This window comes from Lissotriton helveticus, chromosome 4_1 (genome assembly GCF_964261635.1).
Source record: "Lissotriton helveticus chromosome 4_1, aLisHel1.1, whole genome shotgun sequence".
Lineage (NCBI taxonomy): Eukaryota > Metazoa > Chordata > Amphibia > Caudata > Salamandridae > Lissotriton > Lissotriton helveticus.
In genome coordinates this window covers 2,104,930,011-2,104,955,154 of record NC_136063.1, presented here as the reverse complement: position 1 = coordinate 2,104,955,154, position 25,144 = coordinate 2,104,930,011, and the positions used below count along the sequence as shown (strand labels likewise).

Here is a 25,144-nt window from a genome sequence, read left to right as displayed (position 1 = left end):
AAGACTATAATGATAGCACTGTGCGACCTAGAAGGATCACGGATGTGACCATGTTGACCTACTTTTAGTCTATATTTTAGCTTCTCATTTTTAACTTCGCATAATTTTTAGTGGTGGTTTGTGTGAGAAGTTAGCCTGGCATATGATGTCCACTAGTCCTAGTGGGCTCCTTGCACCAGTCTAATCGACCCTTATTAATGGTGGTTGTAAAGTCAACCTTATAGAACGCTATCCTAGTGGTAGCATGGACCAGCAGTCATCAGGCTAAGACTTCAGAGAGCGCATTAAGCAAGTTGTTTTACCAATTATAATCCCTTGAGTACCAAATGAAAGTATACCACACAGGTATATATCAAATATATATGTATTTATTCTAAACACAACCACTCTGCACTCTTTATGAGGTCAGAGGTAAAAGTACAATACAAGGATCTCAATTAGCATAGGATAAGTTGCACAGTATACGTTTTGCCCTAGGGGCCTCAAAAACCATATACAAAAATAGTGGTATAAGAACCACGTCTGAGTTAGAAAGCAGGCCTAGGGAATCGCTGGGGCTGCTAGAAACAACCAAGGGTTAGGAAGTAGGAGGCCCACGGGAGCCATGTGCAGTGTCTAAACACAGCCGAGGGTTACCATTGACTTTCTATGGGAAACGAACAAGTTACTCGGGTGATTTCAGGTGAAAAGGTGAAGTTTGTCTCTTCAGCCCCGAGGTCCAGGAGGCGTCGACGATGACCAGGAGCTGGATTCGAGCTGTCCCACGAAGGATCTAGTTGACTGCGGTGTCGGTGTCCGGATTGGCCCCAACAAGCCTTGGCAAACACAACCCACGCAGGATGTCGAGATTGGCTTCGTTGCAGACCAGCAAGGGCTTTGGCGCTTCTCCTTTGTAAGGAAGTTGGAGCAAGCCTGGAGCAACCAGGAAAGCAAGTTAGATTCAAAAGTAGGTCTTCAGAGGCTCACTAGCCAACGGACTAGGAACCAGGAAGACGCGTCGAGCTGAAATGCAAAAGCGGGGCGCAGGGGACACTCGTGGAGTGTGAGCCTCTGAGCTTCGGTGCAAATGGTGCTCGGGGTTGGGGCTTCAAATAACCGAATGCACAACTTCGGGAAACTTCGAAAAGTCAGTGCAGGTAGCAAAATGCAGGATGTCCAGGAGTTCCGGTCCCACGTCTCTCGTGTCCGCCACAGGTCTCAGCTTTGCTGTGAGCGAAGGTCGGGGTCAAAGATGTCTCTAAGTCCATGTCCTGTGTCGCAGATTCTTTGGGATCCGGCGGGATCCTCAAACATGCAGACTGGCAAAGATGCTGTTGGTGCCTGTTTGAACAGGGTGGTCACTACTTGACCACAAGGAAGATGTCTTCCAGTCGAAATGGAATGTCGAAGGTCCAGGATTTATGTTTCAGAGTTTCGTCTAGGGTAATCTAAAGTCCTACGGACTGGGATCCTATACTTATACTAAGTTTAGGGGCTGGACTACCTCAAAGGTCCCTCCTATGGGTGGACCTGGAAAGGTGGTGGTTACACCCCTTTCCCTTTTTCCAGTTTCGTGCCAGAGCTGAGGCAAAGGGCCCCAGCAACCAGTTTGAACTGGGAAATGCATGGAGCACGTAGTGTGCCCCAGGTAGAGTCTTGAAAGCATTCACTGAATGCAACCCTCCCTGCCCCAATACACAAAAGCCTGTCTGGGGAGGTGCCAGCACCTCCCTGGATAGGAAACCTTTTGTCCAGGCCTCCCCTGCCGGAGTTTCGTCCAGCAGCAGGAGAGCAGACTCGTATCTGTGGCAGCAGAATCCATTTCGTGATGCAGAGGCTCTGTTTAACTTTAACCGGGTTTACCAGTAACTACATGTCTTCTCCCTCTAGAAGGGTGGAATGATACCCCCGCCGCCACTACTGGCGGGGGTTAGTATTCCAAAGTGTTTGACACCTTACATGAAATGTTTTGATAAAGCCAAACCAAAGTTAGCATTAACCGCGAGGATTATAATGCACTTAAGAGTATATGGTATGGATATATCATAGAACAGCTATAAGGAGATGGTTCGAAAAGCTGCAGAGGGGCGCATCTCATGCTAGGGCACCCTCTCACATAAAACCATGCACTCTCTCCTCCAGGATTACCAAGGCCTGCCATAGGAGTGACTTATAGGTGTATATGTGTTTATATAGGTATGCTATGTCTAAGTAAGAGGTGATTACACCTCCTTACCCAGGCTGTGTGAACAGACCTGTGGTGTCAGTGTGGAAGGCAAACCAGGGGTGGCACAATACATGCTGCAGCCCCTGGTAGGCCTAGGGTGCACCCATGCCCTGTACACTATACAGGGGCTCACAAGGGTAACCCAGTAACCAATCTGGTATGTACCTAAAGTCCATGGTATCAATTTAGAGAGAGAACAGCTAGGCTGTGGGCCTGATTAGCAGGGCCACAGCCAGACTAAAGTCGAAAAACCAGAGAATCACAGCAAAAAGTGGGGGTAACCATAGGAATCAGACCCTACTCTCTTACAGTTTGCACATGCTTTTCCCTCTTTGTATCCATTTTTTACAGGTAGACATTGTCGCCATGTAGTCTCCACAGTTAGTTTCAGTATCGTACAATTTAGAATATGGGGATTTCTTTTATTTTCTGTGCTTGTAGGAGACGACTTCTCTGCGACAGTCTAATTAAAACGTCTATCTGTACCTCACATAGTGTGATAAGCTTGCTGTTTTGTTATAAACACAGCGTCCATGATGAAGTCGGTTTGAAGTTCACTTCATGCTAGGCTCATCATGAAAAGCTGCTGTGACCTGTAAGTGAGATGCAGTTCAGCTGCCCCCAACCTTCGTCCTAAAAAGAAAGATATCAGTTTAGAAGTCGGGTGGAGGCTAGTACACCAGAGCGAGAATGCATTTATAAAAACGCACTAAGGCCGGTTTCCTGACAGTGCCATGGTATGGGGTTAGGTCCTTCCAAAAGGAATTGTTTTATTTTCTGTGCTTGTAGGAGACGACTTCTCCGCGGCAGTCTAATTAAAACGTCTAGCTGCACCTCACATATGTGATAAGCTTGCTGTTTTGTTATAAACACAGCGTCCACGATCAAGTCGGTTATAGGTTCACTTCATGCCAGGCTCATCATGAAAAGCTGTTGTGACCTGTAAATGATGCAGTTCAGTTGCCCCCCCAACCTTCATCCTAAAAAGGAAGCTATCAGTTTAGAAGAAGGGTGCAGGCTAGTACACCCGAGAGACAGTTCATTTCTTAAACGCACTGAGGCTGGTTTCCTGACAGCACCATGGTATGGAGTTAGGCCATTCCAAAAGGACTGGTGTATGGGTACTCCCTATTTGCTCTTTTTAGCATAGAGATATTAGAAATAGATAGGAGGAGTAATGGGAGTAAAATTATGAACAATGAGCATGGTTGAATTATTTGTGTTTTTCACTATACTCACAATGCTTATTGCAATGATGTGTCTCAACTTTTTCATAATCTCAGTTCATTATATTGACTAAGATTGGAGCTTTTCTATACATGTTTGACAATGCAATATTGGATCTTTACTTTGTGACACATTGGACATGCAGGATTTACAAACAAAAGGGTTAGATGTGCTTCAATGATTTCCTTGGAAATTGGAGACTGCTAGACACATGGCGCACCCTGAACCCGCAAACCAAGGACTACTCTTATTTTTCGGCGGTCCACGAGGTGCACGCGCGACTAGATGCCTTGTTGTGCTCGGAATATTTAGCACACACCATTTTGGACCATAATCCACTGATTATGTCCTTGAGATGGCCGCACCCGATCAGACACATTGGAAGATCAGGTCTTTACAGAGGAGATCAGGAGTATAGTGGACTATTTCAGACTTAACACTGGGACGGCGGCATCCCTCACCACAGAATGGAACGCTTTTAAGGTGGCCCTGAGAGGCCAGTTCATTACACGTGCCACAGGAGTTAGAAAGGTCCTCATGAGAGATGTAGAGGGGGCAGAATCAGCTCTCCGGGAAGTAGAAGGCAGGAGGCTGGGACATCCAGAACTCCAGCGGTCACTCCTGGATGCTAAAGAGGAGACAGCGAGGCAAACGTAAAGGCTCAGGAGCTTCGACAACAAACAATATCTGGAGCGCACCCATGCTGAAAGGGACAAGTCCGGTTCGCTTCTGGCATGGCTGACCAGTCCAGGACGCAAGGGCTCTCCCCTAGTAGAAATAGAGGACGAATGGGGGATCAGACACTTTGCGCAGGGTAAGATCAACAAGGTTTCTGCACGCTACTACACTGTGCTTTATGCAAAAACGTATACCTGCGAACTGTCAGATATGGGGGACTACCTGACCGATCTACCACTGTCACGCCTGACCCCTGAAATTGCAGGGCTCTTGGGGGGGCGGGGGTAATATCACCCAACGGGAGATTAGAGTGGCTATTAAGGGCATGGCTTGTAATAAAACGCTGGGCACCGACGGAATACCTGTCGAATTTTTTGCAACATATGTTGAGGAGTTGACCCCCCTCCCTCACCCCCCGACCACAATGTACGCGAGCTGGGGCAGTTGCCGGACAGCACTAGGGAGGCCCTTATCATCCCCATTCCTAAACCAGAGAAGGAACCCCATGACTATACGGCCTACAGACCATTCTCCATGCTGAACATGGACTATAAAATCTTGAGTAAGATCCTTGCGACCGTTTCCTGCCGCATAGCCCTCATCTTGTTCACCCTGATCAGGAGGAATTTTTCCCAGGGCGGAACACTGCCACTAACATCCGGCCCCTCCTAGCGGTCATGGACGCTTAAGGGTACAACAAGCCGGAAGCAGCAGTGCTGGCAGTGGACATAGAGAAGGCTTTTGACAGCCAGGAGTGGCAGTATTTGTATGCAGCCCTGGCTGTAATGGGCCTCTGGGAAGGATTCCTAAAATGGATGCATCTCCTGTATGCAGCTCCTACAGCCCGGGTGCGCACTGGCAGAGTCATTTCACCTCCGCAGAGAGTGGAGAGATTTACGAGACAGGGATGCCCCCTTTCCCCCCTCCTGTTTGCTCTGGCCATGGAACCGTTGGCTTGCAGAGCCAGGAGTGGCCAGGATTACAGGGGCAGAGCCAGGAGCAGCCAGGATTACGGGGGCTTAGAGACATCAACGGGCCGCCATCTGATAGCCTTATATGCTGATGATCTCCTGATCTTCTTCTTGCGCGATACGGCGGGCCAACTCCGTTGGGCGCGCGCTATGCTGGCCCGATTTGGCACTGTAGCTGGTTTCCAAGTTAATTGGAAAAAATCCAGTCTGTTTCCACTGACCCCCGATACCCCTCCACCGCTTACTTTGAAGCAATTGCGCTGGGAACCTAGATGTTTACAATATCTGGGTGTTCAAGTTTATCATGCGGCGCAGACCTCTTGGAGGGCAATGTAGGCAAGGCAGTGCGGCAGAAAAAACAGCAATGGATTTCTGGAGCACACTTCCTCTTTCCGTTGCTGGGAGAATGGCGGTCCTAAAGATAACTTTGCCTCGCCTCCTGTATTATTTCTGGACACTGCCGGTGTGGACCCCACGGGCAAAGTTTAAGGAATTGGACACGCTGGTCACTTTCTTTATATGGGGTTCAGCCAAGCGGAGAGTAGCACTGTCATCATTGTGGACTCTACAGCAGAGGGGGGTTAGCAGAGCCTGACCTTGAGAGCTATTATCTAGCTGCACAACTATACTGGTTGATCCAGTTGCTAGCGGCAGACCACGACCCTGACAGGAAACGCTGCACAGATGCACCAGATACTGCCAACTTCGCAAAAATCCTTTTACGAGTCCGCCGTGCCAGTAGACACGAAGGCCACCAAGGTGGTAATGCGCTGTTGGTCCAGATACCTGAGGAAGGTGGGCGCTGTGACTCCCTACTCACCTGCCATACCACTGACACAGTTACGCTATCTCCCACAGGGTGAGCAATGTGCGGGGCTGGAAGACTGGGTAGAGGCAGGACTAAGAGAAATGGGTGACCTGTACTGCGACTCCGCACTCAGACCCTTCGAGGACCTACAAGCTACATATGACATCCCTGGGGGACACTCCTGAAGCTTAGGGCCTTGACCCGCAAGATTAGGGAGCATTGGAGAGGAGGGGACACAGAGTCAAGAGCACAGGCGACGTGCAGATATGTGGCGCTCTCAGCAAGCAGAATAAAAATGGTGTCCTGCTTATACAAGGCCATACAGACGGATGCACGGCGGCCACTAGAACACCTGAAACTACAATAGGAGGAAGACCTTAGTAAGCCAATTCCAGAGAGGGACTGGGGAAAAAATACTAGAACGCACACCAAAGGCGTCCAGGAACTCCCGTTTTAAATTAATTAACTATTATGTGCTTCACACAGCGTACATGACGCCGGCCCGCATCAGGCGGTACTTCGGTGTGGAATCAGCAGTCTTCCCAAGATGCGGGGTGAGGGAGGCACACATACTCCACATGTTTTGGGACTGCCCCCTACTGCAGACTTATAGGGGAGACATACGACAGATAGTTGGCGACCTAATTGATAAAGCGTTGCCGCAGACGCCAGAGCACTTCCTCCTGGGATGGTTTCCCCACACAGCTAGGAACAAGGTGACGGGGAAGTTCAAGACCTTGCTTACGTCCTAGCCAAGAGGGACATAGCTAGAATTTGGAAGGCTCAGAGAGGTCCGCAGGTTGCCACCTGGAGAAGAGTGTTAGAGAGATGGGCGTGGGCTGAAAGCAGGCTGCTGTTTAGGGAAGCCAGTCGAGGGATTGGTACAATGGACAGGGCGAAAGCCTGGGAAACCTTAGTAGGTGAACTAATAGCCTTTGGACAAGAAGACGTTGAAGAGGTGGGTTCCCCTGGGGCGGCTGACATGGCTCTAGACAATGATCTAGGTGGACGTCAAATTTAGCGCACGAGATCCTGGCCTACACTGCACATGAATGTGAAATCTCACATGTACGAGCAGCTGCAAACAAGCTGCCCCTCTGTAGTCCTTGTTCCATTACAACCCAGGAGAGGGAAGGAGGGAGGGTATTGTTTCTATGTTCTATTGTCTGTTTGGCAGATGTTGGATTGTAAGATTCTACGAATGGTCATGGACCCAATTTCGTACATGCTGAAAGCGTATTCATCATAATGTAATGTATGTGATAATTAAGATTAAATGCCAATAAAATATGGTTAAAAAAAAAGAATGTTCTAGGTTACTAACACCATCTAGAACTCTGTGAGTTTAGATGCAAAACCGTGAGCTAGCCAAACGGACCAACAATTACTGATTATATGGTAAGACTCAGTCTCTGTATTATGAAGTTTTGTTGTTCTACATACACAGCCATACTATATTTGTAGGAATTGTATAACATGACGCAACCAACGTTTAAAGTTTTGGTTCCCATTCAGTGGGTCTCCTGAGTAGTTTGCTTGCATGCTGATAAACAATGAAAGCATATATACCAATACATTCAACACCTAATTTGTGTTATTTCTTGACAATTTGTTATTAGCGTTGATGAGGCATCATGAGTCCAAAGCGGGGGGAGAGGGACACCTGTAGGCACACTTCCGCAAGGCTGCTCCCTCAGTCAGGGAACACGTCTGCCTGTGGCTCAGCATGCAGTGAACTTCATGATAACAGGAATGGTATCAGGGAGTAGAAATCCTTGGTCCTGAAGAGTAGCCCTTCTAGGGCTTGAAACATGTTGGCCAGTGAGACTCCGGACATCATCCCATTGAGTTGACATTTTCCCCCATTTTTTAATCATACCGGATAGAGGTGTGAATAAATAGTATTTTCCCTACTAGCCAGGTATTTTTAATCTCTCTTAGAATCTCCTCCCACGCCTATTCTTTTATCTGGATTAGTCTAATACTATCAGAGCTCCCAAGTACTTTTTTGTCATAGCATGCAACCTTCCGCAGCGGAACGGGAAGCACACAATGATGAAGCATGCCTCCAAGGGAAAACCCTGGTGGGTGAGGGTTATCTAATGAACATTTTCTGCCTCCTAGAACATCTGAAGGGGAAGAAACAATTTTCAAAGGACTGAGTGACTCTTTGTTTTTCAGCTATTACTATAAATACCATTCTGGGTAAAATCCCTACTTAACGGGAGAAAATTCCTTTTTGGATTGCATAAAAAACAAATCCACTTAAAGCAGTGTTTCCCCCATACGGGACCCCAAGAGATGTCTTCCATTTGGTATGGTTCCCCCCATTGAGGAGTGTAATATGCAGGGTACTGTTTTTTGCGACAATCTCACCCACTGTACTCCGTCAATTGTTTTTTACCTGAAGTCCTTAAACAGATTCAGGCTGAACATGGAGCAGCCCCTGCCCTGGATTTGGGTATGAAACGTATTGGCAATTGTTGCAAGGTGAAAGTATTATGTGGTATGGCAGAGTTACCTTACCATGTAATTCTAGCACAATACACAAAGATGGACCCCGGTTAATCTCTTGTACACCTTCTCTCAGTCCCGGTAGAGTGGCAAAGAGCAGTGAGGCTACTTAAAGGAACACATGTTAAGCATTTCACCTTACTAGCATGGATGATAAGTAATTGACACGACTCGAGAGAAATCTAACTACAATATATAAAAATAAAGCTGTTTTTTATATATTTTAGACACTAAAACAAAGTCGATACATAAGAATAACCAGAGTTATCAATTTTCAACCATTAAATACTTGGCAGTGTACAACATTGACGTTGTGTTCAATGGGAAAAACACATATATGCAGTTGGTTCCTTTTAAGAGTGAGTTCAACGGAACCCACTCGGGGTTAAGATCTTGTGAGTCCCTAGGCCAGTTCATGAAAACTAGAGCATTGTTACTTGGCTCGGGGGACTGGGGTGCAGAGGTGCGCTTTAGCTGTCAAACGGAGCTCGCTGTCAATAAGGCTTGCAGTCCATGAACGGCTACATTAGCAAAAAGGTACTTGTGGGGCGAGTCGAGCAAAATCCTTTGGAACGTAAGAAAGGAGCTGGCCTTGGACCAGGAGTCTCAAAGCAGATCGGATCTACCCGGCATGGAAAATTGCAGAGGTGCTTCTGGCTATCCGTGGTGCTGTGCATGAGCTGCAACAACTGGTGCTGCCAGACCCACAGATATGGTTTGTCGTTCATGCAGGTGGATCTCTTCTCTGGAAGCATTGAATAAAGCAGGAAGTAGTTGGACTGACCACCAACAACCTTGGTTCCTGAAAGCATTGCGGTTGAGGAAATCTTCTTACAGAGGACCAGGGGAACGTTGTAGAAAGCTTAGCCTCGCTGAGGATTGGGACTTCAGTTCCCAGAAGCCACCTGCCCAGTGACTTTCGAGCGGCCATGCCATGCGGCTCAGTGGACAGGACTTGAAGGTCATGGATTTAAAGACACAAGAACACTGGTTTAACTTGCTGGGCATTGTCTAAAGTGCCACCTAGGTACATGCTGGTGAAACCGCGACACCGCCATCGGGTCAGGGGTTACAAAGCACAGTGTGTAATACCAAAAAGGAAGAAAATCGAATGTTCCATAATGGAGCTCGACAACTGGGGATGTCCATGGTCCAGCCCATGTTATCCTATGGAGGGTCAGTCACCTGCGGTAGAATCGCGTTTAGAATGCTACCACAGGACAATATATAGCACCTAGTATCAGGCAAGGCCACTGGTTTCAGTCTCCTCTGCCTAGTGGTTACAAACTTTTAAATCAACCTCATTTATATTATTTCCATGTATTGCTCTCGATGAGCATCGGCAGGTGCCTGGCTCCTGCACCGAGGGCGTTGTTGCAGCCACCTTCTTTCCTTGTATCGCATGCCTTCGTGCAACAGGAGGTGCCTGGCTCCTGCACCATGGAAACCATATTTGTTTGGTAACTCCAACATACATTCACTGACTATCATCTGTTTGTCATTTGTTTTTACATTTTAATCTGCTAATTTTGTTTTATTAGAAATTTATATTATTTCACTTTAGGTAATAAAAAAGGTGTTAATTTTCTTTGAGCCACATTGCCACATCACAATACTTACTGCGCGCCACGCTTGCTATGCTCTAGCATGCCCCTTTCATGGGAGAATACTTAAGGCACAGTAGAGCATGTCCGCGCAGTGGGCATGCCGGAGGCAAGCCCAGCTGCGCTCGGATCGCTCTCGCCACCAGTACCCCTGGTCGTGTCACTCCAGATTCCAGTTAGCTACTATAATATTCCATTGAGGACCTCCAAGCAGCCAATCCTAACGGTAAGTCTGCAGCCTGCCTCCAAATATCTGTTGTTACACTTTCTAAGACTTCAACACTGCCCTGCCCTTTATGAAACATCTCTCTCCCTAGACTTTTTAAAGACCAGTATGTATTGGCGTCCAGGACAACATCTATAGCCCTACTTAATTCCAGATCTTTAGTGAAGCACAGTCTTGACTGCGCAGTCTTTATAGAAACCAATCATCTAGACTGCATATTCATTACAGAAGCCTGGACAGGCGCTGCTTATGGCCCAAGTTTGCGGAAGCCACACCTCGCGGCTACAACATACACACTTTTAATCTTCAAATACCATCACGTTTTGATTTTAAAGGCATCCTCCTGTATCGTCCTCCTGGGCCCCGGAGGTCATTTATTCCTAATGTTTGTTCGCTGCTTGAAAATAGAATATGTTACTCAAACTTCACCTTTATGATTGATTTAAATTTTCATCTAGAAAATGACACAGATTCAGACTCTGCACATCTTATCAACACATTTGAGAGCCTGGGCCTATGCCAGTTGGTGGAATGACCCACTCACTTGGCAGGTCATCTCATAGATCTCTTTGGTAAACCTCTTTGGGTCACTTACACAGAGCACTTATATGGTTATTATTTAACTTGCACTGTTTTCTACCTATCCCCTCCTTTGTTTTCAGTTGGCAGATGCTGATGATAACGTGAGGACACAGGCGAGTACCAGTCTGTATGTTCCTCCTCGAGTGTTACTCCCGTGAGGCACTGCAAACTTCCCCTCACTTTTTTCCTACAACCCTGTATATTGGTTCTTTCACATGGATTGAGGGTACACAGATTTGTTTGTATGTCTTAAGGCATGTCCGGACCTGTAACGCAGCACTGGCTTGATCTGGCCGCTTGGTGAGCCAATATGAGGTATGGCCCCTTGAGTTACTTAGTCTGAGATCTATAGCATGCAGGCTGAATAGGGTTTCTTGTTTCAGATTTGTTGAGTGGGGGGCTGCCCTATATAGCCTTTCTTCCCCTTTCATCCCTTTTTGACTGATTGATTTAGTACGGCGGCTCAGCCGTGAGGATAGTATATGTAAATTGTTTTTAAAGATACAGAAACAGATAAGGTGGTCTGTGAGGGTGATAGCTCCACACAGAATCTTGTTATTCGTTCATTATCACACAGCACACATTTTTCACGCCACTAGGACATGAATTGTCTGGCATTTACCGGTGAGCAGATTGCACTGATACTTGAAGGCCCTCCTTTACTATCTGATGCACCTCTGAATGCGGAGGTGTCGGCGAGGGAGGAATGGGACAAATTGAGTGCACTTAAAAAACACCAGATTCGCGTAGCCCTCCATGGGGCTCTCATGACTGAATATCTCCGAGCTGGGGCTTCCCCTCCCAGTCTCATAGTTAGGCTCGAGCCTAAGATCTTTCTGGAAGATAAGCAGTTCCGATTTGATTGGAGCTGCGTTGCAAACAAATGCACACGTGACTGGCTTATTCTAATTATTAACACCGCCAAACGCCTCAGTGAGGCACTTTTGGTAGAAATATTGGAATTAGAAGAAAGTCTTAATAACAATAGTGCCTTGTTGGATGCGAAGGACCAATTGGCCCGCATCCAAAGTGACCTGGCCGATTACAAAGCCTATATGGTTAATCAGAAAATAACAGGCCTTAAAAAGAATCTAGAACGGCATACTCATAAGTGGGCTTTCCCATATACAGAGGACGAGTATTACGAGAGACCACAAGAACAACCCAGGGGCCAATATCAGTCCAGGAGGGGTAGACAACAAGCCAATCGAGGGGGTAAGCAGGGATACAGACGCACACCTAACAACTGGCAATTCGACAACACCAGCAGCGAAGACGAGGAGGCAACAGATCGTCCCACTACCTCCACTGGCAACCGGGTCAACTTTGCTACTGGTGGCAAACCTGAAGACGACTTAGGAGCATTATTGCGAGCTTTTTTAGGTCAGGGCTCGGGAGGCCATCGAGGGGGAGGCGGTCAGGCCCAGAGAGGCAGAGGCAGGGGCAAAACACCACCAACATGGCAGACCTTTTCACCCAGTGTGACACGGAGCAGGGGTCGCACATTTCAGAAGTGATAGAGCCAGAAACACCTATCCAAGTCCCTGAGAATGACATCGTAGTTAATTTATCTAGCTACACACTCACGACCACTGAAAAGGGAGTATTAAATAAGGGACTTGGATTTGTGCCCACACCCCAGCATGATCCATTTCTCTGTAGAACTGAGTTATCTGAAATAATGCGGAAGATCAAACTGCATAAATTCTTCCATGATAAAGAGAAGACCCCGCTATCATTGTTCGATACTAATTTACACCGCCCTTCCACGTTCTGTCCCCCAGTTTCAGCTTTGGGTCCCGAGGTTGCGGTGGTTGAGCAACGAGTTTTACACGAAGTGGAGGCTCTTGAACAGCAAATACACTTCCATCAGGGCCATAATATGACCAGAGAAGACTGGCAAGCCGTAAAAGCATTACAACTGAATTCGGCAATCACCATCAAGTCAGCGGATAAGGGTGGGGCGGTGGTCGTGCTTAACACCGCCGACTACGAGACGGAGGTACTTAGACTTCTATCCGTCCGTACCAACTACAGCCCCATTATGCGCGACCCCTCCCAGGAACTCGCTAGTACCATCAAAAATCTGGTGGCAGATGCGGTATCCAAGAAATGGGTTACCACCAAGGAGGCCGATTTCATTATTAATGTAAATCCTCCCGTTCCGGCATTCTACATCTTGCCGAAGATTCATAAGCTACAGCGCCCTCTGCCAGGACGTCTGATCGTATCTGGTATACAATCAATCCTCGAACCCTTGTCTCATTTTTTCTGATTTTTTTCTTAGAGAAGCAGTCATCACTCAGAAATCATATGTGCAGGACACCACAGATATCTTGAACATCTTGAAGGACATGACTTTTGACCCTACGAACCAACTATTGGTCACGATGATCGATATCGAATCATTATACACCAGCATCCCCCAGGGCGCTACGCTGGTGGCAGCAGCTAGAGCCCTGGAGGCGATGGAATGGTTCTAAGACACACCTGTGTCATTTGTCCTCCAATGTATAGAGTTAGCTCTCACGAGGAACTTTTTTGAGTACAAGGGTCAACTGTACTTACAGACGTCTGGGACATCTATGGGGGCTACATTTGCTCCGAGCCTGGCCTGCATTTATGTGGGCCAGTTTGAGGAGAATGTGATTTACCATCCCTCCAATCCATTCCTAAGTAACATCCAGGAATGGAGACGATATATAGATGATGTCCTCTGTATCTGGACAGGTACAGAGGACCGGTTACGTCTATTTCTTGACTGGCTGAATCAAGCAGATGAAAGCCTACGCTTTACATGGTCAATCAGCAACTGTAAGGCAGTGTATCTGGATGTGGATATATCAGTGGAGGAAAATAAGCTGGCCACCACGGTCCATCAAAAAGACACGGACAGAAACTCCCTCTTACATTACCACTCATTCCATCCACGCTCCCTCAGAGATAACCTGCCGGTAAGTCAGTTTCTTCGATACCGCAGGAACTGCTCCACTACTGAGGCATATGTAGATCAGTCCGCTGGTCTGGTCGACAGACTAAAGCAGAGGCAGTACCCAAATAGAGTCATCAAACATGCACGCAAGAGGGCTCTGAATACCCCACGTGATGCCCTGCTCGAACGTAATGTAAAAATCAATCATCCGTGCTTACCTGTTGTGACCACTTTTGACCCACTGTCCACAAAAATAAGACAGATTATCCGTAGACATTGGACCATATTGGACACTCCTAACGACAAGATGCCAGTTCCTCGTTTCGCATTCAAAAGGGCAGCCAACCTGCGTGACAAGTTGGTACATACGAGGAATACGACTATCAGTCCAGAAATTAAGACCATTCCGGCGGGTCACTACCCTTGCGGTGGGTGCTCTGTGTGCCCACTGACCACCGCTACTAAAGAGATCACACTACACAATGGCAAGACATGGTACCTGACCAAATTCAGTAACTGCAACACTACACATGTTATTTATAGAATAACTTGCAGTTGTGGGTTACAGTATATAGGTCTCACCACACGTAAAGTGAAAGTGCGTATTCAGGAGCATCTCAGCACCATTCGAGCCAGGAAACTCACCACACGTTTGGTTCAGCACTTCACTGAAAAAAATCATGGGCAGAGTGATTTACAATGGACAGTATTGTAGAAGGTGGTGGGCAACACACACAACCTAGATGCAATACTTGCGAGGAAGGGAGCACGATGGATCTATTTAGAGAAGGCAGACAAAGAGGGTCTTAACGATTCAATTGAATGAAACAAAGTGAGCAGACGTTAGACACCGGGGCTATCTTGCCAACAACATATATGTGGCCCCCTTTAATAAGCATTCCATCATTATGTGATCCAAGGCTTTGCTTGATCATGATATACTGTTTCGGGCATTTATCTCCAAGAAACCCGTATTGAAATTGGGTTGTCTGACAGTATTAGTAATTTTGGATCATCGTAAATCCCCCTGCCTCAGTCCATGACACGAGTTCAGACCCCACAGACTGTTCCCATATCACTCCTTGCTCTGGATGGTTTGATGCCAGGTTTTTCGGCGCTTGTCCTTTCCATCGCTGGCACACCCGATTGGCTTGAATAACCCAGGGCTTTTAGCAATGCTCTGAATATAAGGTCCCATGTTCATTGCTATTTGCGCTATATGAATAAAGTTAGGTGATTACAGAGTCTGACTTCATTCCTTTCTAAAGATGGCCGCCACGTTACGTGATGGGCGGAGCCCCAGCCGGGGTACTTCCGCGTCCCAATCCAGGCTTGGATTGTGAGACGTCGGAAGCGCCGGAGGGACTCGGCAGCGGTATGTGGAAGCCGGGCGCGGTTGCACTCTGTCCCGGCCCATTTGCTAAGACTTAACACCGGTACTGGTAGGCACCCCCGCTCGGGCATTTACCTAGAGCGGTGAGCGTTTCTTTCCTCTCAATAACTTCACAAACCTGGCAGGTAAGCGGAATCCCCGCGTGGCTATGGGTTAAATGAGTAGTTAAACTTTCAGACGACTTATCCCCCTACCAGGTTGCACATTTTTACTTTACCGATCTGATGACGCCAGTAACATATTGTCATCCGTTACCTTGGTGTGAATCTAATTGTGACAGTCGTTACCGCTGGTTAACTTGATGGCACGCTTTAGGAACCTTTTTGCCCCACGAGTATCCTGTAATATCGAATAGCACTGTGGACATCATGATGCATGAAACTAGATTGTTATATGTTTTTATATAGGTGACTCACATTGAGGAGTCTCCAAGACGGATTCGTGATCTTTTGACACGCCGTCCTTCTGATGCTCGACGGTATATCCAGCATTTGCGAGCATAAGGTAATTGCAGCGAGCTGCTGCCATTGGCTTGAGTGTGATATGTGTAGAGACCTCTATTGACTCACCACCTTACCACTGCTGTGTTCTGTTGTTTTAAATGTATGTGTGTGCACAGGTTCCCATATGAAAAATGGAGGATTAAGAATAGAGACCCAACCATTTGCCCTGACGAAATTGCCAATGACAAGGCAATGAAACATGTCGGCCCAGTCATAACATTGAATGGTATCAATTTAACCATTTTTTAAGGAGTGAAGTTTGGCAGCACCAGAATAAAATCGATTCAGCCAGCCAAACTTCACTATTTTATATTTTACGTTTGTTGGTGTTGGGTGTAGGTACTTGTCAATCTTTTCTTGAACACTTTTCCCTGTCCTACTAGGTAGTGTATTTGTACACTCCCTCTTTGTCTTCCTATTCTGTTTTGTGCACATGCTTCTTGCACTTTTTTTCATCCTCCCAGCAAGGAAAGTAACCGATGATGAGAAGTGGGTAGACCGGCCATTTACAGACCGGGAACCCCCTCGGGTGTCACGTCCGTGAGGTACTTTCCTTGCTCTCACACATATTTTCTTTACGTGTTGTACCCTGTGCACATTTTTGTTTGTATGTCTTAAGGCATGTCCGGACCTGTAACGCAGCACTGGCTTGATCTGGCCGCTTGGTGAGCCAATATGAGGTATGGCCCCTTGAGTTACTTAGTCTGAGATCTATAGCATGCAGGCTGAATAGGGCTTCTTGTTTCAGATTTGTTGAGTGGGGGGCTGCCCTATATAGCCTTTCTTCCCCTTTCATCCCTTTTTGACTGATTGGTACACAGATTACCACAGCTCCACACATATTTTACACACTTAAAGTTATGACGCGGTAGTATATGTAAGCAGATGTGCAAATTTGTCCACCGTGGCTGATATCCTAAAACAGGTATCTGTTAAACCATATGGAAGACATATGTTTTCACATAGAATAGGGGCAGGTCTATTAGTGGTGAAATGTTACAAATCACGACAAGCCTGTACTAAAGAGGGACTAAAAAGCCAATTACTGAATCAGAAGCCAGCATTTACGAAGGACAAAGACATAAGCCCGTGGTTCCCAAACTTAGCACTTCCTACAGTGGAAATACCTGGCAGTGTTTTCCTACAGTGCAGCCATATGAAGGACAATGCATAGCACTGTGGTAATTCATGTAGACATGACCTCAATGGATATAGTTCCGGAGCTGTGACAAAATACCCAGACGTGGTACTTACGTCCGATTTATAGAGCTGACACCTCTGATATCTCCGATATTGTGTGTGAACAGACATCATCTTTCTTAAGGTGCAGCCTTCAGCAGATCGGGGCCAAGCAATAGGATGTGAGCATGTTTTCAGACATGTAACTGCATACTAATGGGAGCAGTATGCAGGCGAGTGCATTTGAGATTTTTCCTGATAGAGCATGGAACAATGCCCAATATGAGGCCCATCCGGCATATGTATGTAGCTACAGACACAGAAGATAGTTTGGAGGGTTTTGTGGGATCTAAATCGTATGACCTTGAGCAACCGCGACTGGGCCTTCTAAGCTTGTCTGCATTGAGAGCAACCTCTGTGGAGCCAACCCAAATAGATTTGTCCCGAACGTGCAGAGAAAACTCATCCAAGGGTTGCAAATTCAGAGCGGAAACTAGAGTTCTACAAAACAAAACAAAACTGGCTTTATTTTTGAAGTCCGAGCCTTTTTTGAAGATCTTACCAGACAGGGTTGTTTTAAGACTCAAATTGAAGTTCATTCCAAAGGCCCCTTCACAGTCCCATAACACCAGAGCGGTTGTGCTTCCGGTATTAGCTCCAGATCTGTTCTTGGAGGAAGAGTCGTTGGTACATCTGTTGTATGCTAAGAGAAAATTTCTCGCTTATTTGGCAAAAACTGAGAAATTCAGGAAGGTTGATAACATGTTTTATTACTTTTGATCCAGCAGGGAGTAGTTTGAAACCTTCTAGTTGCTTTATGAGTAGATGGATAAAGCAGAATATTTGTATAGCCTATGAGTCCAGGGAGGAGAGAATTGATGTCTCAAATGCACTGCAGACAAACAAGAGGTATGGCAGATTCTTGGGTATCTTTCAAATGTGCCCTTGTAGAAGATATTTGTAACACAGCAACTTAGCCTGTCCCTAGCACATTTATGGATCACTATTGTTCGCATCTGGGAGGAAGTTCTGCAACAGCATATACTTTGTCAGTATTGTGTTGACAGGCATGTAATATGTGAAGTAACATATGAATAATGTTGGTATGGTCGCACTGATTTTCATTGAATGTATTTGTTTGGCCTTTTTTATCTGCAGCTAATTCTTGTGTGACTCAGTCATGAAGTAGATATCTGCTTTGATATCTGCTCAGTGGCAATGACTGGGGCAAGGAAAACCGACTAGGAGGTAATGTTCCGGTTACTTTGTAGTAAATGTCATTACCCCAAGTCTTGGTCTTCCTCACCATAGTCAAGGTTTCCCATTCCTATCTTCCACAAAAAAGAGTCAGTTTCAGACATGATCGAGGCTTGGAGTAACAAGAAATATGAGGGCTGACTTACCTTTTTAGGATCTAAGTAAGGCCATCCTGGAGGAATGGGAAGTCTAGAATGTAGAGTGCATTTTGATTAGGCAATGACAATGGCTCCTCGACATGACCGCCCTCAAACAAGCCACCCGAAAGCACCACCAGCTTATCCGCACCACCAAGAAGAAATCACTAAAGGACCGACTGGACAGCAACGCCCACGACAGCAAGGAACTCTTCTGCATCGTCAAGGAGTTCTCCAACCCCAGCACCGGCAACAACGACATCACTTCTTCACAAGATCTCTGCGACTCTCTTGCCTCTTTCTTCCACCGCAAGATCGCCGACATCCACAACAGCTTCGGCACACCATCCACGCACCCAACCGCCGAACCAACGCCCCCCCCCCCCCCACCACCGCCCTCCGCACCTGGACCACAGTGACCACCGAAGACACCGCCCGCACGATGAACACCATCCACTCCGGATCTCCGACCGACCCGTGCCCCCACCACATCTTCAACAAGGCCGACTCCACCATCGCGCCCAACTCCGGAACATCATCAACTCCTCCTTCGACACCGCCACCTTCCCGGAGAGCTGGAAGCATGCCGAGCTCAGCGCCCTACTGAAGAAACCAACAGCTGACCCCACCGACCTCAAGAACTTCCGCCCCATCTCGCTCCTCCCTTTTCCTGCTAAAGTCATTGAGAAGATCGTCAACAGACAGCTGGCCGCCTTCCTTGCGACGAACGGATCCCTCGACCCCTCGCAGACCGGTTTCAGAGCCAACCACAGCACCGAGACCCCCCTTACCGCAGCCACCGACGACATCCGAGCCCTGCTCGACAACGGGGAAACAGCGGCACTCATCCTCCTGGACCTCTCTGCAGCGTTCGACACGGTCTGCCACCGCACCCTAGTTCAACGCCTCAGCAACATCGGCATCCAAGAGAAGGCACTGGAGTGGATCATCTCGTTCCTCGCCGGAAGGACACCGAGAGTTCGCCTCCCCCCGTTTCGATCCGAGGCCACCGAAGTCATCTGCGGCGTACCACAAGGATCATCACTCAGCCCCACCCTCTTCAAAGTCTACATGAGACCTCTTGCAGCCATTGCACGCCACCACAACCTCAACATCATCTCCTACGCCGACGACACCCAGCTGATCCTCTCCCTCACCAGGGACCCCGACACCGCCAGAACCAGCCTACACGAAGGGATGAAAGACGTCGCCGAGTGGATGAAGACCAGCCGCCTGAAACTGAACTCCGACAAGACGGAAGTCCTCATCCTGGGACCATCACCCTCCGCCTGGGACGACTCCTGGTGGCCCCCCGCCCTGGGCACCGCTCCCAAGCCAACAGACCACGCACGCAACCTGGGCTTCATCCTGGACTCCTCCCTCTCGATGACCAGACAAGTCCACGCCGTCTCCTCATCCTGCTTTCACACCCTTCGCATGCTCCGCAAAATCTTCCGATGGATCCCGACCGAAACCAGGAAGACGGTCACCCAGGCACTCGTCACCAGCCGACTGGACTACGGAAACACCCTCTACGCCGGAACCACAGCCAAGCTACAGAGAAGACTCCAACGCATCCAGAACGCCGCCGCCCGACTCATCCTGGACATCCCCCGTCTCTGCCACATCTCCGGCCACCTGAGGGACCTGCACTGGCTCCCCGTCAACAAGAGGATCACGTTCAGGCTCCTCACCCACGCACACAAGTCTCTCCACGACCTGAGCCCCAAGTACCTCAACGACCGCCTGACCTTCTACACTCCCACCCGCCAGCTACGATCGACCAACCACGCCCTCGCCGCCGTTCCACGCATCCGAAGAGCCACCGCCGGAGGCAGATCCTTCTCCTACCTGGCGGCCAAAACATGGAACTCCCTCCCCATCCACCTTCGACTGACCCAGGACCATCTCACCTTCAGGAGACAACTCAAGACCTGGCTGTTCGAGCAGTAGCGGACCCTTTCCGCCAAGCGCCTTGAGACCCTTCCGGGTGAGTAGCGTGCTATACAAATGTTTGATTGATTGATTGATTGAATGGCAAGAAGATATACACTCAGACTAATGAAGACTACCAGTAAGTAACTACGGCATTATCAAAGCCTTGAACAAGTCTCAGCTGTATTATTGCACCGGGATCTGGCAGCTTCCCAGTGGTTCATAGCTTGACTTCAACCTATTAAGATCTCCGCAGCCAGTTTGCTTGGAGTCGTCAAAAACATGATCACATTTCCCTTACTTTGTATGAGTTGCACTGGTTATCAGTGAGAATTTGTTTTTTGTTCAATTCTCTTACGTTGGTCCACACAGTGTTTTATTCAACCTCTCTCCCTTTTCTGGGCTCTAAATTCACAAAGTATAAACTTGTTTGCACCCTGAGATCTTCTCGGATGGTTTTTTTGGTCGATCCTGCAACAGATGCATCAGATTAGCTGGTAGGGCTTTTTGCAGTCTCCCAGTACATCTGTGACTAAGACGCTCTTATTGCCAGTCGCAAAGAATCTGAAAAGATTTCTATTTAATCTTCAGGTCAAAGTACCTATCAGTTTGTTCTCTCTGTCTGCGTCAGGAAGTTATGACATCAATGCATTTTATAAATAACCCATTCAGAAAGTTCAAAACAAGAACTATAACAAAAGCACTTTTCCAAAACATTTTAGTGTATACTTAACATGCATGACCATTTTACAGGTTCTCAAACAGGGAAAGCTAAATGGAACGTTGGTGATCCATTTTTTATTTACACATTTTGCATCGGATATGAGTGAGTGAAAACAGGGCTTTAAAACATGACTATTGTGAACTGATGTTTGCAGCTTCCTAGTCCTTTTTTCTAACGGTGTTGCACTCAGTTGGTATTTCACTAATCAAAGAGGTTTGATAATTGTTATTGTTATATAGGAACGAACGTCTCACTAAAAATGTGCACATTGTTAAATGTCAGGCTTCGCTAAAAACTCCTCCAAATAATCCTTCCTCATCTGTGAGGCGAAGGAGTCACAATCATTCTCAATCATTTTCCTGCGCTTTCTATGGAGGGATTAAACCTCCTGCTGGATAGAATGAAGTCTGCCTCTCCCTTAGACCCGGTTCCTTTGAAAGTACTAAAGGACTGTAGGGATACTATTCTTCCTCCCATGCTGAAAATTATGAATGAAGCGATGGAACATGGTATCTTTCCTGTAGCCTGGAAGAAAGCCATCGTAAAACCTCTGCTTAAAAAGCCCACTCTGGATCCAGGGATCCTGCAGAATTTTAGACCTATATCTCTTCTGCCGGCCCCTGCTAAGATGCTTGAAGCCCACCTGAACTGCCATCTCTCTCGCTTTCTGGATGCTTCAGGGTTTCTGGATGGGTCCCAACATGGCTTTAGAAAGCTTCATAGCACGGAGTCTGCTTTGACTATGGTCACGGATAACATACGTCGGAAAGTAGACCTGGGCCAAACTACCGTGCTAGTGCTGCTAGACCTTACAGCAGCGTTCGACACCCTGTCTCCCCTTACGTTAACATCTAGGTTAAGGGAGGCAGGGGTAACAGGATCGGCCCTTAGTATCCTGAGCTCTTTCCTACAACAAAGAGAGCAGCGTGTGATGCTGGGAGATCTCCTCTCCCCTGCTAAGTCTTTGCAATGTGGGGTGCCACAGGGGTCGGCATTGAGTCCGACCCTGTTTAATATCTACGTGGCCCCCCTTGCTAGACTAGTAAGATCTCAGGGGATGGAGGTAGTGTCGTACGCTGATGACACGCAGATTATGGTGTCCCTGACCCACTCAGTGAGTGTCACCGCTTCCAACTTTAGGTCCTGCATGCAACTTGTTGCAGAGTGGATGATTTTCAATTCTCTAAGGTTGAACGGTGACAAAACAGAGGTCCTGGTCTTTGGCAAAGACCAGGACATGTGGTCGGGTGAATGGTGGCCTCCATCTTTAGGCAACTGCCCCACTCCCACACAATCTGCTAGGAATCTAGGGGTAATTTTTGACACTCGGCTATCTATGGAAGCCCAGGTCAATAAAACTGTGGCCACCTGCTGGGGGTTCATTAGGACTCTGAAAAGAATCCTTCACTATCTCTCCCCGCAGGCACGCAAGCAGGTTGTGATCGCTCTTGTTGGCTCAAGGCTTGATTATTGTAACTCACTGTATGCCGGAGCCAACAAGGGCTTTCTACAGCGCTTGCAGGTCGTACAGAATGCGGCGGCACGATTTGTCTTGGCCCTGCCCTGGTTGTCCTCAGCGACCATGGCAAGGAAGAGTCTTCATTGGCTCCCCATCATCTCGAGAGTATCTTTTAAACTACTCTGCCTTACATATCGTGCCCTCATGGCCGGCCCAGCTGATGCGCTTGGATCCCGGCTTACTCGATATGCTCCGAGTAGATGCCTACGCTCCTTAGAGCTTAATCAACTGGTAGTTCCGCGCTCCAGGAAGGTTAGATGGGGAAGTAAGGCCTTTTCCATCTTGGCACCCCAATTATGGAACTCACTTCCCCTTGAGATTAAGTCACAACCCTCACTGGATCTTTTTAGGAAGGCTCTGAAAACTTGGTGCTTTGTTAATGCGTACCAGTAAGCTCTACCCATCTTGTGCCTCAGCTAGTTTGGTGTTAGGCGCCTTGACGCCCATGGGGCTAAGTCGCGCATGTGTAAATCCCGCTTCATTCATTCATTCACAAGGCTCCTCAAGAAGCTAATCAACCTCCTTGAGCAAATCACTATGACCATTACTTGTGATTTGGTTTCACTAACACAATGATCTCCTTTAGCGTTGAGTTTGCTACCAGTGCTTATCTGATGGATGGTCCCAACTTCTCCTGGATTCCTTACTCTGCTTACTTTCATAAGTTCAACCTTGTCAACTAATCAGACACCACCTCTCTTCCACTTCATTGGACTTGTGTAACTCCAAAGTCATAAACCTAGGTATTGATGCCCTCACACCTACGACCCAAGCCTGATTTTCCTTTCTGCCGCCTCTTCAGACATTCCTCTAGTTCTTAAGCAGGCAGTCATTCCTCCTCTCCGTAACAAACCCCTGCTGATATAGGCAATCTTTCTCTTGAGGCAGAATGCCTGCTAAATGATTACCGATCTAGCTTTTGACTTCATGGAGGAATTGGACTGTGCTTGTGAACATCAGGGTAACTGGGGAAATTACTCCAAGTTTGCTACTAAGGCAAGACATGTGGTTTTTTCTATTGGACCTTTTAGCTGTATTTTCTAACATTTGTCACAACTTACAGTGCCAAAATACTAAGGGCCTGATGTAGGTCGCCAATTACCGGTAGAAACGGCCGATTTCGGCCGTTACCGACCGGTAATTGGTTTTCGAGATGTAGGGGCCAATATTTTATAGATTTGGTAAATTTACCGAAACGGTAAATTTACCGAATCTGTAAATTTACCGAATCTGTAAAATACCGAATCGGTAATTTTACCGATTCGGTAAAACACAGATGTAGGTAGCACTGTTTACAGTGCTACAGGCCTTCAGAATTCTGTATTTTACCACCCAATCCAATTGGGTGGTAAAATACCGAATACAGGAGTACATGCACATCTGTGCATGCACACCTGTGCTATGTGACACACAGACATGCCCTTAGGGCATGTCTGTGTGCCACATGGCACACATGCCTGTATTTGGGGTGCTAGAGGTTGTCAAAGTGACACCCCCTGCACCCTTGCTGAAATCGGTATTTACCGAATCTGTAAATACCGATTCGGTAATGCCCATTGATTCCTATGGGCTTCAATGCCCATAGGAATCAATGGGCATTACCGAATCGGTATTTACAGAATCGGTAAATACCGAATCTTAACGATTCGGTATTTACCGATTCAGAAATACCTACATCTCCCCCCTCTATTTTACCACTTCTTAAATACCGAATCGGTATGATTCGGTATTTAAGAAGTGGTAAAATAAAATTACCTACATCTGGCCCTAAGTATATAATGATTGAACATGTGCCAGATTTAACAAAAATACATTACTTTAAAATTGATAGAATTCTGACTGTTAGTCAACAGTAACCCAAGAGGAGTTCCCCCTTGAGTGGCCGAAGGCCTTGTGATAACTGTTTTACTTATGGTTAATATACCTTTTTCAACTTGACTTTTATGTCAACAATTTTTGGACCAGATATATTTTTTTGTTCTCTACGCTTCCATTTACCACACACTGAGGTTGTCTACTTTTGTCTTTTCCTCATTGCAGGATAAAAGAACCGCACTGCACTGGGCATGTTCTGCTGGACATACAGACATTGTTGATTTTCTGTTGGGATTGGGAGTACCTGTGAATGATAAAGATGATGTAAGTTGTTTCTTACCTATCATGTTGCAAAGCAGGTAATATGGGTTAATCACCATTGTTCTGTTCAAACTCTTTAATTTAAATATCCTCACTCATTTGTTTTAAGGATTGACTGTACACTTTGTAATTAAACTACAGTGTGTTCGAGCACTTATTTAGTCAAGGCCCGTAGCCAAGCTTTTGACATTTCTACTGTATGCTGTTACTGTATGAATGAGGCACATGTTCTCTTTACTTCGTCTTGAAGACAGCTTATACTTTATGTATACTATGAATGATTTTTTTATCTGATTCCCTGTGATTTATCTCTGCTTTTATGTCTATCTAATTCAGAAAATAACTGCTTTATGGAGCTTTATACATGCTGATTTGTTCCTGGGCTCTTGAATGATAGTTGTCAATGCTATGCAACTCAATGGTATACATTATATTGTTGTTGGAGCAATAAAAAGCAGAATTGGCACACACTTATTTTACAGTGACCGTCCTGACGCTCTCAGTAGCGGTCGCTCCCTGCTCTACTTTTGGTATCGTTGGGCTGCGCTCTTTGCTCTCATCTGATCATTTTAAATCTGCTGGCTGCTGTCTATCGTAGCGCTGTAGTGCGATA

The 25,144-nt window shown here is 46.9% G+C and overlaps 1 protein-coding gene across 1 annotated transcript in view; it reads left to right on the top strand.

Annotated features, from left to right (window-relative positions):
- Window positions 1–25,144, top strand: part of PSMD10 (proteasome 26S subunit, non-ATPase 10) — a 131,951-nt gene that overhangs the window by 25,857 nt on the left and 80,950 nt on the right. Inside the window, exon 2 of the mRNA XM_078688782.1 lies at window positions 24,436–24,534. Coding sequence (XP_078544908.1) covers window positions 24,436–24,534 — 99 coding nt within the window. The remainder of the gene's footprint in view (window positions 1–24,435; window positions 24,535–25,144) is intronic.